Below are 16,128 nucleotides of genomic sequence, written 5' to 3'. Positions count from 1 at the left end.
TCTCAACTGCCCTCCCTTGCAGGCCTGGTCCCTCACAACTGCCCTCCCTTGCAGGCCGGGTGCCTCCCAACTGCCCTCTCCTGCTGGCCATCTTGTAGTGGCCATCTTGTGTCCACATGGGGGCAGGATCTTTGACCACATGGGGGCAGCTATATTGTGGTGCAGTGATGATCAATCTGTATATTACTCTTTTATTAGACAGGATAATTCAATTTGTGTCCATTTATCTCACTACTATATTCAGTCTCATTCCTCCAAGAAAAACCATAACCCTGAGCAACAGAAAGCAGGTGAAAGTTCTTTTGGGAAATTATTTTAATGGTTCCATCATTTATTATTATTTAGGTTCAGTTCAATTTATTTTTTTCTCTCACCTCTCTTCTGTGTATATTTTCTTTTCTTCCTACATTAAAATGTTAGCTGACCATCAACTCATCAACTAATGTCAGGAGAGAGGAAGTGGAGCGTGATAATTCAGTTAAATGTCTACTTTTTATAGATTATAGGCCTTGCTGTCTTTCTTCCCACTTCAGATACATAAAGTTAGCAGTTGGCTGTAGTGTTAACCAGTATAAAAGACTAGAAACTAAAAATGAAATTGTTTATACTATGGACTGAGTTGAATTATGATGGTTTTATCAAATTGCCTCTTTTTGGGGGGGAGGGGTCTTTTCTCAACTTTTCTGTGACCTACAAAATGTATGCTACAAATCCCTCATATTTTGTCATTTCCAGGGCAGATCAAAGGGCTTAACAAATGTTAGATGATGATAATTGCAACCAGTGTTTATTCCCTGTCTCAAGGCAGGAACACATAATTCAGATTTTATTTGTTAGAAATATTGTGAGACAATAAACACAATTTAAGAAGACATAAGAGAACCTAGTGCTGTGCTTTTCTAAATGTTAAATAATGTGCCCATGTAATTAGGGAACGAGGTATGTTCTCATTTATCAGTGCAGTGATTTTGATGCTATTTTGGGATGGGAACCCAGCTTTTATTCCATATTATTCCTTTCATTTCACAAGCACTAGGATACTCAGATTGGAGAGCACTATTTCTGTAAAGCTTAGATTGAAAATTTATTTTCATTATTAACCAGTACCACTTAACTCTGTTGATTGGAATTTGGACCTTGATTTACCTGGTATGTTCCTGAGTCAGAATATATTCCCCTCTGGGCTCTTACTCTGTGTTTATTTATGGTATATCCTATCTTATTTTCATAACTAGAGCCTGACCAAGAATTCTTTATGCCCTTACAGTTTTATAGTAAAGCATAAAGAAAATTTTGTTTTTCTAATCCCCTTTCTCTAGTTCCCTGTACTTTAACTTAAATTTTATTATGGTAAGTTTATTGTAAAATAAGTACAGTGGGTTTGTAGTGTATGGCTGAGTTAATTTCTGACCCGGATTTCTGTCGAGGCTGCACTTTAGGTTAGAATGTATTGTGAATTCCTGCTTAACAGAGCCTTCTGCAGGATTTTTCTTTCACTTTTATTTGGGAAACCTTGCTTGATACAAGATCGTTTCTAAAAAGGCAATTATCTTGAGTTTTAAGCAGTGGAGCAGAAAGAACTATTCCAGTTTCTCTGCTAGTTAAGCATTTAACTTTATTTTTTATTATTTTTAACATTCCTACTTAAGTCTGCATAGGAAAATTGAGCTAGGCACGTGCCTTTAAATATCTGTGTGAAATAGATAATAATTGCAGCACCTTTGAAATAAGGGCATGTATAGTATTTTAATGTTATTTGCTCCTAAAAAGAAATATTAGTAATAATGTAATACATCATGCACTCCTTCAATGGAGATTTTCAACTCACTTATCACATACCCCTCATATAGCTCCAAAACAAGAGCAAGTTTTATTTTTCTCTTTTTTTTATCACAAGGTTATAAATACATCATTATTAAAGATATCAGTTGTATCTTGAAGTCAGTGTGAAACATGTTTATTTCATACAGCTATCTCCATTTCTTTGATTTATATGTAAACTCTTTCAATAATAACCAAAATAATTTCTCAGTCCATTTACATGGGTATGAAAACCGTACATCTTGATCATAGGTGTGGCAGCAGAAAACCTGAAGTATGCGACATTCTATAAATGGAGTCTTTTCCTTTCCTTGTACAGAATTATTTGTTTTACCACATTGCTGCCTTTCTTTGGCACATTTACATTTATAGAAATAGAGTATGTATTAAATAATACATAAAAGCTTTTAAAAAGTACTATCAGTAGATTGATTGGGGATAGCCAAACAAATATATGGTCTTCAGAAATTTATTTCCAAGTTTTTTAGAAATAAAAGGTGACGTATTATTTTGGAACCTATGATAGTTGTATAATACCATAAGATACTCAAAAGACTCATAGAATGGCAATAGTCAGACCTTTAAATGGTTTATCCTAGCGGTGGACCCAGAACTTCATCCGATAATCAGTGCCTTGTTGTTATGTCAGCTCTACATGGTTTGAATCCTAAGTCACTAATATTAATTTATTTTGTTTTATGTTTTCAAGGTATTAATATTAGAACCAACCAAAATCTATCAGCCTTCGTATTTATCTATCAACAATGAAGTTGAGGAAAAGACAATATCTATTTGGCACGTGCTTCCTGATGACGAGGTAAATTGTGCAATTATTAAGATGAGTATTAATAGTGAAGGACTATACCCTTTCAGCAATTATATGTTCCAGCAAAATTTACGTTAGTTAAGAAGAAATAGCTTGATTATATTATAAAATGTATTTATGCTAGGGGAGGGGCTGCTGGTTGAATCAACCACCATTGGCCAGTGATTTAATCAATCATGACTGTAATGGAGCTGCTATAAAAACCCATAAGGACATGGTTCAAAGAGCTTCCAGATTGGGGAACACATGGAGATGTGGGCAGAGTGGCCGCCTAGAGAGGGCACGGGAACTCCATGACCCGTCCCACATGCCTTACCCTATTCATCTCTTCCATCTGGCTCTTCCTGAGTGATATCCTTTTAGAATAATCCAATAATCTAGTAAATAAAATGTTTTTCTGCGTTCTGTAATCTCTCTAGCAAATTAATCAAACCCAGGGAAGGAGTTATTGAAAGTTCATATCTATAGCAGCCATGATGGCATTATTCCAAGTGTAAGTGACCAGAAACAAAATTAATACTAACTAGTAAAACTGTTTACATGTTGATAACATTGTTTTAAAGTGTCCATTGTTTTATTCACATTATTTTAAAGTATATGGATATATATCATATAGCAGAAGTAGAGTGGTCACCCAGTTGAAACCACAAAAACTAAAAGAGGTTAGGAGAGGTAAGCATTATTATCTGGAAGAGGAGATTTTTCAAAGGCTTGATTGGAAAGAGCAAGGTTGTCCAAGGACACTTGGAAACAGAATGGGGCTAAAGGAATTAGCAATTAGCAAGGCCCCGGAAAATGAGTGGAGAGCCAGAAGTATTTGGGAGACAGAAAAAGAACAGAAAGTAAACCAAAGATTTTTGGAAAATGAGTACTATTTCTGGCTTGTGGTCATTATTTTTCCTTTCTGGAGGTTCTTCATTCAGTAAAGTTAGCCTTGTATTGATTCGCTTATGTTTTGCAACAATTGTAGAGACAGTTTTTATGTTATGCTAAGAACTAAACATATTAGGGTAGAAGTGAATGCATGAAGGGTTAAAGATTTATTGTCAATTGTCTTTTCTTATCTTTTGATCAAGAAGAATTTCTGCATTTGCATATTGCTCATTTCCTGTTACCTTTAGTGCTAAAAATTCTTCTTGTTCAAAAATTTAAGCTTTCTTAAATCATTTAGTTTCTGTTTTGAATCTGCCAATTTCTTTGCAAACCCTAGTTTTATCCATTCGTTAGCACTGCCATTTTCTCTGTTTTTAAAAACAGAAGTGCTACAATTGAAATGAGGACAAGCAATAAAAATAAGATCACTTTGTTATTATTGTTAGTTTAAAGCAACTGTAATAACTATAAATAATAGATAAGCAACAGGTTTAATACATCTTATGTTAAGCAGGAAATGGATTGTTGTGGAATGTTTAAAATTTTTTTTCTAGAAGTAGAATAACAGAGAATGTTGCTTTTCATCTATCATATTTATTTTGTTACTTCCTCTCTCAATGTTTTCATTCTGACTCTGGAATGAACAGTTACATGAGCTAGTATTTAACCTCATTTTGCAACTTTAAAAACTTTAAGATCATTTACCTGAATTCCCAAGAGTTCAGGGACTCTCCGAGAGTTACTCTACATTCAGGGGCAAAATTAATTGAAATTCCAATATTTTAATTGTTCTCCCTTTGTTCAATAGATGGTTACTGCTTAAGTAAGTAAGTTAGTATTTGAAGTTAGTACTTGAAGAAAGTCTGCACGTGACCATGAAAGAAAAACCTAGATTGAGGAACAGAGAAGTTTTTTGCAAGATACTTAAAATGCTTGTTATTTAGACCCCCCGCCCCACCCCGTTTAGGTTTGGGGATTAAGCACTCCCATCCTCTCTGATGGCTCCTCAGACAACAAGGACCCAATGGAGTAGGATGTGCTGACCTCACTCCAGCTCCAGCCCATGGCCATTCTGAGAAGATCTAGGAATTTATGAGGGGAATATGTTTACCTAGGACTATAGATTTTGATGATATGGTGTTCTCATCCCTCAAAGATACTTTTAACTACAAAACCTCCCACTAAAAGTGGCTTAAGTAATAAGGAAATGTTATCTCACATTACAAGAACTTCTGAGGCGGGTTCATTCTGGGGCCGATTTCAGTGGCGTGACATTGTCAGAATTCTGAGTTGGCTTTTCTGCAGGCTCTTGGTTTTTCACTCATGGTCTTAATAGCAGCTCTAGCATCCCTTAACACAGACCACATCCAAAGGAGAAGGGTCAGGCTCTTTCCTTATGCAAAAAGTTGCATCAGGTGACCATGCCTAAACCAGCCACCAGCAAGGGAAATGGACTTACCATGGCTGGTGTAGACTAATCAGTTTCACTGTCCCTAAGCATTGTCACCTGAGCCTGAACAAAATTCATATTTTGTTAGCAAAGAAGAGAGGGAAGGGCCATTGCCCAGGGCACCAATAATGTCTCACAGAATATAATTCCTGCCACCTTACCTCAATATTAATTCCTAGTTCCTGTTCTTGCCCTAGCTGGGGCACAGGATCTGAGGCCAAGCAGTTCCTAGAAAATAGTGCTGGTGCTGATTAAATAAGGTTGAGTGTTGGTTTGGGACTTGTTGGTGTTAAATAGCACTCCAGCTCTGCCTCTGGTGTCCCTTTCCCCCTGATTCCCAGACGGGCCCTGGAGCCTTTTACCTCACCTGTTGGCTCTGTGACTCACCAGCGCCTCCATGTGGAGAGTCCACTAGCAAGGGAGGTGGAGAGAGGCCTTATTCCAGATCCCTGCATCTCGCTCTTTACTCCACTGAAAGGACAAGTTCCCTGGCAGCACTTGAACCTTTCAGGAACCTAACATTCTGAAATGCTGTGCTCCTTTCCTCTAAAACCAGCCCCATCAACCTGGGAAATCTCTCCGTGGCTGCTCCCAGAGCAGGGCTGATGGAAGATAGGTTTTACCAGTGCCGTCTTGTTGGCGTTCGTCAGTTGCTGTGTTCAATTGCAGGTTTGCAGGCTGCCTATCAGCTCTGCACTCAACCCCGCCTCCTGATCCTGGGGTAGCCTTAGAACGAAACTGAGGTGCAGGCTGTATGTCTAAGGCTGCCTTGTGTGCAGGTGGTGTGCAGGTTAACAGCTGCAGCTCCTGAGTCGCATATGCTTAGGTCACCTGAGGCCAACGGGATTTAGAAGCAATTTCCAAATTACCAGCTGAAGCTGCAGGCTGCTATTTTATTTTAACTCCCCGTGCACTCTGGTTAAGAGAACCACATTCCAGGAGTCCCTTTCGATGGCCTCTGCCTTTTCTGGGCTTCGTACACAGCAACGTTTGCTCTGTGGTAATTCAGGTCACATCCCCGTGACCTGATTGATGTGCATTGAAACTAGTTTCTTAGGAAATCTACTTCAGGCTTGACAGTCTATTTTTATTTTAAGTTACATGATCCCAGCAAATAACTAGTTGTTGAACAAAACTTTGGTTCTTGACCCAACAACCTTTCCATGCTGACACCTCAGCATGACAAAAAGCATCTCTCGGGTGACAACATGACAAAAAGCGTCTCCCAGGCGACAAAGAAGAAAATGCCCAAATATGAGTCAGTCTATCACTAAACCTTGCATTGTTAACATCTCAGGAAATTGTGCTGTGAATATTTTCCTGATTTTTTTGCTTTTGTTGCTGGCAAAATAGACAGCACAATTTTAAAGATTCTTGGCCAACAAGAGTGCTGATGTTTGCTAAGGGTATGAAAGTGCTCACAAAACAACAATCACAGGCAATTGAAGCGGTAGAAAAATTGTTGTTGATTTGGATAATCAACAGAAGCAATGGTATGTGAAAACGTGAAGATTCTGCATGCTGACCTCCTGAAAGACACCCCTGGAACAAGTGCTAAAAGTGATTCATGTGAGGCTAGTAGGGGATGGTCCGATAAATTTAAGAAAAAAGTGTTTTATTTACAGATTAAACAGTGCATTAGACAGCACTGAATATAAGTAAAGGTTAAAATGGAATAATTTGGAGTCTGGACTGAATTAATTCAATTTACATTATTTCTAATGGGAAAAATGATTTGGTTTTTAAATAAATCATTTCAAAAACAGGCTTCCAGACTGAATTAAGTTCGAGAACTAAGGTTCCACTGTAATTTGTTTGTGAAGAATTATACATGAGGAAAAATTACTCTGTGTATCTTATTTTAAAAGAATAAAACAAAATTACTACTTGGATTACTGAACACTTTTTGTTCTTTCCTTATATTCTAGAATGGTATACATGAGTGGAACTTCAGTGCTTCTTCCATCAGGGGAGTGAGGTAAGTCTCCTTAGTGTATTTCATTTTCTTGGAAGACATTTTTCTAGAATATGACTGTCTTGAATAGGACTTCTAGTCATGATTTAAAAATGCAAAGAACCTCAGCAATCCTTCTATTAATGAAATGCTCAACCTTCTTTAGACTCACTATCTCCATTACTAAAAGATTTGCAACAAAAACTTTCACAGTTAGTTGAACTGACTCTGTGCTTGACACTAACTTAAAATATGATGACTGAGGGGTAAATGTGATCTGTGGGTCAGAATCAAGGTATAGATAAAAGTGAGCTATGTGAGTTCTGTCTAGGTGGTCTAAGTTTATGTTATAGGATGGTTTTCTGGTCTTTAGGTATGCCAGAAACTAATCTCTCCTTAATGGATCCAAAACATCTTCTACCAGATTGTGTCCCATAGCTCATACTAATGGGGTGTGGTTATAGGGAATTCATTTTTTTTTTAACTTTTTCTGAGGTTACCATCAATGAAGTGTTCGGAGATTAGAGTGACTCACTTCACTTTGGCTCAGTTCTGACATTGCATCATAATGCCGTTGGCTCAGGAAATGCCATTTCCTGGGATTTAGAAATGAGGTTGTTTTGGTTTTGGTTTGTTTTTTTCAGAATGAAGAGCCACCAATTAAATGTTTAAATGCTTGTGCTATAGAAACTCATGCTAGACCAACTCTTGGGAATTTTACACCAAATTAGTTGTGATTACTACTTTTTCTCCACACATAATAGAAATGTGGCGGGGTGGGGGTGGGGGAGTATCTGAAGGCCACATATGCAATACCCTGTTGCTTTTGGCATAATAGTAATTGGTTTTGTTGGAACATGAACTGGTAATTGGAGTTTGCCTGGTAATGCCACCTGTTACCTTATGAATGATCTGAAGAGAAACATGCAAGATTGTGGATTGACTCATTATATATCTTTCCAATACATGCCTTCTCAACTAAAGCTTTATACTCTTAATATTTAATTTTTAAAACAGGTCATTAGTAAAACACTCGTTTTTATAGCTGCACTTTTAAGCAATCCACTTAGTATGGTAAACATACATTTCACTTTATCATATCTACTTTCCAATGAATTAGTTTTCTTTAACTAGGCATGGCATCCCTACATAACCTTTGTTGTGGTTTACACTTATACACAGAATGCTTACATGAGGCTACTGCTGGCTTATATATTGGGAAATGTGAGTTCCAGTGTGTGACTTCAAAGAGAGCTAACTCTTCTGGGTTTTCTCCTCTATAAAGAGATGACAAGTTATAGAAGAAAATCCAACTACTTCAGCAGTTTGTCTTACATCACCTCAGAACTTTCTCAGCTCAGTCAACGGGCATTTATTGAGAACCAGTTGTGTGTCAAATGTTGAGTTCTATTCCATAAGAATACAAAAACTAAGACCTCAACTCTACTCTCTAAGAGCTCTAGGTCCAGCAGGAGAACAGACACTTCACAACTGGTGATAATGCAGAGTGAGATGAGCAATGATAGAACTATATTCAAAGAAAAGAGGTGCAAAAAGAAAAGTCTTTCTGTTTAAGATAGAAGTAAGGAAGGGAGTAAGGTCTAAGTTTGGTCTTAAATGATGAGTAGAATTTCTTTTAAAAGTAAAAAATAATGTGCATTCTAAACTGAAGGAACAGCAGATGCAAAGGCATAAAATAAGGATTAGCAAACTACACCCCCAGGCCAAATATGGCCCACCACCTGTTTTTGTAAATAAAGTTTTATTGGAACTCAGCTTTGTTCATTGTGTATTGTCTAAGTCTGCTCCAACAGCAAAATTGAGTAATTTGGCCCACAAAACCTGAAATATTTACTCTCTGGCCCATTACAGAATATATTTGCCAACCCTTGGTGTAAAACAGCATGGCCTGACCGGTAATCTCAAAACTGTTCTAATTGCTGTGAAGTAAACCACTTGCTTAGTCCAAATCAAGTGATGTTCCATAGTTGCTTCCTTCCTATAAAATCTCTACAACTAAGGAGGTGCTTTCCCTGCCTCCACACATTGCCCTTCTAGCTTTGGAAGCATTTTGTTGTTCTGTAGATCTCAGAGAACCGAGCACCAAGCTCAGTCAGCCCGTGGACACTTAGGCTTGTCCTCCCGGCACGGATCAGCGCTGCAGACGGCAGGACGGCAGGACACCTTTCTCACGCTGAGGTGGAGGGACCAAACCTTAGAGCACCCAAACCTTAGAGCAACCAAACCTTAGAGCAACCAAACCTTAGAGCAACCAAACCTTAGAGCAACTCTGTCTACAGACATGAGGAGGAAGACAATTCTCAGAAAATTCAATAATTTTAGTATTGTGGTACAGGAAATACTGCTTTTTAAAGTACTATTTTTAACTTTTTGTCATAAACAACATTGATTTTATAATTGGGACCAGATAAAAAAAAGGTATTTATTTTTCATGACAGTTCCTGAAGTATTGGGATTTCCCTGAATAATTCTCTCTGTTTGTTTCAGTATTTCTAAGTTTGAAGAACGATGCTGTTTTCTTTATGTGCTTCACAATTCTGATGATTTCCAAATCTATTTCTGTACCGAACTTCATTGTAAAAAGTACGTATTAGTCATGGGTTTGTGTAAAAAAGATTGTGCTTGGGTGATCATTATTTTCAATTAATGAGTGAACATATAGCTTCTGAAAATTATTCATGGCTATGTAAATATTTCATTTGGGCTAATATTTTATTATTATGTGGTATGTTTATCAGAATTTTGGGGATTCCCTTTAATAAATTACTTTATTTCTGACATTTCTGATCACCAACAAGCTATTCTCTGTGACACCAGCTGAGTATTCTACAATTTAACTCATTTCTAACAATATCTGCCTAGAGATAGTGTCTGATCCCACAGGTTAAAGGCTCAGTCCCACGAGACTTTCTGCCCCCACTGTAGATGCCAGTTGCAAGCCCAGGTTATCTTACCTGAGCTTCTGACCAACTGGCTGTAGGTCAGAGGTTCTAATGGCCCCTGCTTGCATTTGATTATGTTTACCAGTTTAATGGAAGGATATGATACCGGGAACAGATGAATAGCTAGATGAAAAGATACGTAGGGCAAGGTCCAGGAGGGTCCCAAAGCACAGGAACATCTGTCCCCATGGAGTTGCAGTGGGTTACCTTCCTGGCAGCAATGTATTTGCTAGTCTGGACGCTCCTTGAACCCTGTACTATGGGAGTTTCATGGAGGCTTTATCACATAGACATGATCAATCATTATTTTTAGCTCCCGTCTCCCTCTATGGAGGATGGAAGGTGAAGCTGAGAGCCCAAGTTCCTAATTATGGCTTGTTCTTTCTTGTGACCAGCCCCCATCCAGGTGCCCAAGCAAAGTCTTGCTAAAACAAAAGATGCTGCTATTTCTCTTATCACTTAGGGGTTGCTCAAGGGTTTTAGGAGCCCTGTGCCAGGGATGGGGGTCCAAGACCAAATATGAGAACAAGCGATGCCTGCTGTGTTCTTATCACTTAGAAAACTACACGGGTTTTAGGAGCTCTGTGCCAGGACCTGGGAGCAGACCAATGTATATTTTCTGTTATCTCATTGGTACAGAGATAGAAGAAAGGTTCTATCTGGTAGGTAACCTGTTCTTCCTTTGGGCTGGCAGTGCACAGCACGACCTGCCCATGAGAGCATCAGCTCTCACAGTACCTGTTCATAGAGCCTCCCTCACTGTATGTCTGCACACCATTCGCATCCCCTTGGAACGGATAGCACAGCTAGTGTTCCACGGGGCAAATCTGTTTCTCGCTTGTTATTATTATTTTTCTTGGCTCTGGGTTGGCCTCCAGAAAAAAGAAAACTTTATAAGAAGAGTTCCTGAAGAAAATGTCACCAACAGAGAGGTGGCTTCTGTCACAAACATATAAGCTCGCCTCGCCTGCTCCTGGTTCACATTAGTGTTTTGCAGGCTGTGTTTATGGGGCCGTGTGTGTATAATATTGAGGTGCTCAGGCAGAAGATTTGAGTCACTGAGATCAAATGTTGTAGTGGCCAACACTGTATCAAATAGCCACTTCAGAATTTAGAGACACTATTCTAGAATATGGGTATTATTTTATGTCCCATTTAAATAAAATATCAACAGCAGCAAAACAATAATAGCTCATTATAATGAGTGCACTATGCTAAGTAAGCACTTTACATGTATACCTCAAGTCATCTTCACAACAACCTAAGAGACTGATAAGTATATTCCCCATTTTATAATTAAGGGATGAGTCTCAGAGTTGGAGGAGCTTAATCATACAAACATTAGCAATCTTGGTCTGATATCCAAGTCCACTTTCCTAACCTTGTCATTTCTATGACCTTGTCTAGCCTCACTGTTCTAATTCTATACTATATATACATTACTCTGTACATGAAGTGGGGCATGAGGTTGGAAATTTCTGGAAGAGCCTACCAACCTGTGTTTTCTTATTGAAAAATCATATTTTTCACTCTGACACTGATGGTTTGTTTATTGCCTGACATTCTTAGCTCCTATTTTTTTTTTACTCTGAAATCACTTTGGAACATACTTGTTTCATGTATTACGAGTGACCACATTCCAACTTTCATCGTAGGTTTTTTGAAATGGTGAATACCATTACCGAAGAGAAGGGGAGAGGCGTGGAGGAAGGAGACTGTGAAGGTGACTCCCTGGAGGTAATGCCTAAGGTTTCCATGACTAATTTTAAAAAGTGAACTATTTTATGCTTTACTGAGGAAAGGAGAGTGTTATGGGGGAGGGGTATATGACTTCAATCCTTTGCATTCCATCGAAAATTTTCAGATCTGTGACGTAGAATGGCTTCTGCAGTATTCCCAGCGATCTGGATAGTCTATACAGTAAATTCACACATACTTGTCTTAAGCATTTTGGCTTGGTTTGCCATCATGCCACAACTCTTGAGGTTGCTGGCATTCTCTTGGTGGGTGTTCCATCAGCATAACGTTCGTGAAAGGACCCTGTGATGTTCTGGGCTGTGAAGACCGTGAGCTCTGCCTTGGCCCTCCCCTCACTCAGTGCCCTTCATGGCCAGGGCACCTTCACCATATGAGTTAGTAAACAGCCTTAATTTATATTTTTTCACAATTTATGATAATTTCATTATATCTTTCATTACATTTCTTAGATGTTTTCGACCTTCTTAATTAAAATTATTTTTCAGTATTCTAAATATTTTGTTAAAATGAGTTAATTTCATTACTGTAAACTAAACTCGAACTTCAGCCTGTAAATGACATACCAAAAATAATTCCTCCACTTCCCATTCCTTACACTGTAAACAGGAAAGGTGAGTTTGCTGATTAAGATTTTTATGCTGAATAATTGTTATCTGATCTTTACTTCAATTTGAGATAGAATTTAAATTGTTTCAATATAATTCCTGAAGCCTTTTAGGTCCCTGGGCCCAAAACAAAATTAAAATGTTGGAAAAGTTAGACATTTTTTGATGTTTTTAACTTCACTTAGAGTGGTGTCAACATTCAGCAAATATTAGCTATTAATGTGGTTCTGTAAGCCACAAAATTGAAGCTAATCCTTAGAATTTTTAATGTTTGAAAACTTTTCATTCAAAACCCAAGTTAATATTTGCTTTTATTTCTGATTTGAACAGTAAGCTTTCTTTGAAGCAGTCCCATTGTGGGAGAGATTTAGCCTCTTTGGGTCATGGTCAGAGCCCCCGCTGAGCATGCCTGGCACTCGTGAGATCCCCATGCTGGGGACAGGAGCCTTGAGTTCGGGTTTTAACTTTGCCAACAGCCAGTTCTATTACTTTGGACAAAATTTATACTCCCACTGGGCTAAGATGATCTCATTCCTTAAATGAGAGTTGAACAAGAAGATCTTAAATAGCCTTTCTTAGCTCAAGTATTTTATAATTTTCAAGATTAGTACAAACTGTACAAGGTTTTTCAAATATAGCTCAATATCACTTTGGGAGGACTTTTCTATTTTTAAACAGAAAGAGAAACAACTTCTTTTGATTCCAAGCCATGTTTTTTGACTCAAGGCTGTATTTTGACATGGAAGGGTGATGAACCCATATTGTAAATAATTTACTGTATTAGTAAGTTTATATTGAAATCACTGAACAATTGAATACAGTCATCATTGATTAGATTACAGTTAATCATAAGGGTTCTAACACTTATCAACTGTGGTCCCCATATTTGTTCTCCCAGCCATCCATAGCTTCTCTAAGAGCAGGACATCTGCCCAGTAACCCAAGCCAGATATCTCAGAGAAACTGCCACTCCAGCCTGTCTCACCCCCACACCCAGTCTTTCCTCCAGCCCCTTCATTTCATCTGTCACTCCCCCATCTCAGGTCTTTATCATCTCCCACGTGGCCTGATCTCTCTCCTCTGTCAATAAACTGTCTCTGTCATCAGCAGACAGATCTCTCGTGTGGATTTAATCCTGTGACTCCCCTAATTATAACGATGTTCTTAACTGTCTGGCTATAACTTACCCTTTCCTTTGCACCCTACAGTACGGCAGTGCCAAATTCTTTTTCTGTTTTCCAGACAGCCTGTTTTTGGGTTTGACCTACAGATGCCCAACTCCACATGCTTTTTCTGCTCTGTCCCACTTGATTGGCTGCATCCTAATTTTTTGAGATCCAATTCGTGTAATTTTTTTTCTTTGAATCAGTTTCAACACTTCTTCTCACTTTGCTCTACTCTCATAACATTTTTACTCACTCCCCTGCCCTAGCTCTTCTGATCGCATTGTAGTCTGCACCGAACTCTTAACATCGCAAGGCTAGATCATGGCTCTAGCCCCCTTTTTTGAAGTAATTTTCACCTGAGGATATGTTTTTGAGAGAGAGAGAAACATCGATAGGCTGTCGATGTTTCTCCAGTACACACCCTAAATGGGGATCAAACCTGCAATCTAGGTAGGTGTCCTGACTTGGGAATCGAACTCACAACCCTTTGGTACACGGAATAACACTCCAACCAAGTGAGCCAACTGGCCAAGATTCTACCTGTTTTAATCACATGGTCTCACTTGGTACCGGGTATCCAAGCAGAAGTACAGTCAGAAGGCTTTAAAAAGTTTGAAGCTGGGGGTGGGTATGACAAAACCAGAGTTCTTTAAACAATATCTCAAACTGAGGGTAGGGGGCTATGGATTGAAGGGGGCAGAATAAATGCTGGTAAATTGGCTTGAAGGTTGTTTAATCAATGTTAAATCAATGAAAGAATGAATACCATAATCAAGCTGAATACCATAATCCAGCCATTATCAACCCATTCTCTTTTCATCTCCTTTTCTTATTTCCTTGGGAAAAAAAATGACTGAGGTACTTCTGGTGCTCAATACAAAATATGTTGTGTCTCCCTCTTCTCTCCTCTCCCAAACACATAGATATATTCTCTTTCCATCTGTCCCTCTTCTCGCTCTCTCTCCCCCTCCTTTCTTCTCTCTCTTTTCCCCCAACATCCTTCTTTTTCTGCATTTTTACCTCACTGTTTTATCAAAATGAGCTTATGATTGAAACAAGCCTGAGACAGTCATAGCAGCTGGCCCTGTGCACCTGTTTATACATAGTGAGCATAAAGGGAAAGGTGACCCCTTTGGGGATGCAGTGGGGACAAGCAAGATAAAAGGAAGGTTTTCCTTTGACTCAAACATCTGCAGGATGATGAAACACCTTATCATCTCCTTTCCTGATGATTTGCCTCACAAACAGTGAATTATAGTTTAGAATTCATTTAAATCAATTTGGAATCATCAAGTTTCTTCAGCATCCTTTTTCTATTTTTGTTCGTATCTAAAGCTCAATACCCAGTTACCACTCTGTCTGAGAAAATATGTCACTTCGAGTGTTGTATGATATGAGTGTCAATTTGTTACTCAATCATTCATTCTGTTGGCAGAAGGAAAGTTTTTCCTCTACCAACTTAGGTTCACTGGTGGGGACCTGCAAATTAACTGACAAAAGACACACTAACAGGAGAAAAGATAAAGTCTATTCGTGTATATGGGAACATACAAAGAAGTGGCTCCTGAACAGCTAGAGTTAAGAGTTTGTTTATTTTACCAAGAAAAATCCTTAATAGGACTTCAAGGGGAAGAAAGCACATGGCTGGAAACTAAGTAGAAGCAAGTGGAAGGTACAGAAACTTTTGGAAAGGTTTTGCCTTTGTCATTTCTCATCCAGGGATGAGTGGCCCTAAACCTCCCAGAGAGAGGTTATGGCAGCTGTATTTTCAAGAGGCTTTGCTTAAGTCAGCACAAGAAGTTTAGATAAGGGTTTTTCTGCAGCTGATACTTATTTAGATGGTTTCATTCAGCTTAAGATAATTGTCACACCACATTTGTGGGTCCAATTGTATCTCATCAATTCACTCAAATATTTACTGGACACCTACCATGTGGTAGGCACTGTTCTAGGTGCTGGGGACACAGCAGAGAACAACAGAGGAAAATCCCTCATTGAGCTTACATTCTAGTGAACAATAAGCAACACGAATAAGTAAAATTTGTCGTATGTTTGGAGAAAAAGCAAGGAAGGAATTAGGAAGTGACAGTGTAATGGGGTGTGCAGTTTCAGACAAGGCAGCCAGGGAAGGCTCCCTGACAAGGTGACAGTTGAGTCAAGATCTGCGGGAGGAGAGATCAATCAAACCTGATATGTGTACCTGCAGCATTTTTAGCATTCTATTGATATTATTAATAGTTATTTCTGTTTTTCATATTTCTTTATTAAGAAGGCGATACTGAAAATTAACGAGGGTACTATTTGGGTCTTTGAGGTGACCGCTCCGTTAATGTGATTAAGCACAGAGGGAAGTGCATGGCTTTTTCGAACGTTGCTTTACTCTCGGTCCCTTGACCATGCAAGGACTACGTGAATCACCACTTTGCCATTTACCTTCCTATGCTGATTCTCTTTCCAGCTCCAGTTTAGATTGGTCTGGGCGGGCAACAATAGAGGGATGATTCCAGAAGTATTCCCATCGTTGCTTCAAAATGCAGCCGTTTCCCTTAGCAACAACCCGATTTGCTAGCCTATTGCCATAGAAATAAAATGCAAAATACATAAGCAGTGTAATTCTACCTTTTTTTTTAAAAAAAAAAAAACATTCCTTTCCCCGCTGCTCCTCTTTTTCTCCATTTTTGTCAGTTAACGTACCCTGCCTTCCCTTGGCTC

The 16,128-nt window shown here is 38.7% G+C and overlaps 1 protein-coding gene across 2 annotated transcripts in view; it reads left to right on the top strand.

Annotated features, from left to right (window-relative positions):
- The window catches only part of MAP3K5 (mitogen-activated protein kinase kinase kinase 5), a 159,124-nt gene that overhangs the window by 96,544 nt on the left and 46,452 nt on the right, over positions 1 to 16,128 (top strand). For both annotated transcript variants that reach the window (XM_079780409.1, XM_079780408.1), the window contains 4 exons: positions 2,531 to 2,638; positions 6,899 to 6,948; positions 9,433 to 9,528; positions 11,543 to 11,624. In XM_079780409.1, coding sequence (XP_079636535.1) covers positions 2,531 to 2,638; positions 6,899 to 6,948; positions 9,433 to 9,528; positions 11,543 to 11,624 — 336 coding nt within the window. The remainder of the gene's footprint in view (positions 1 to 2,530; positions 2,639 to 6,898; positions 6,949 to 9,432; positions 9,529 to 11,542; positions 11,625 to 16,128) is intronic.

This window comes from Cnephaeus nilssonii (genome assembly GCF_951640355.1).
Source record: "Cnephaeus nilssonii genome assembly, chromosome: 9".
In the NCBI taxonomy this organism is placed as follows: Eukaryota; Metazoa; Chordata; class Mammalia; order Chiroptera; family Vespertilionidae; genus Cnephaeus; species Cnephaeus nilssonii.
Note: the sequence above shows the minus strand (reverse complement) of the source record. Positions and strands in the feature narration are given on the sequence as shown.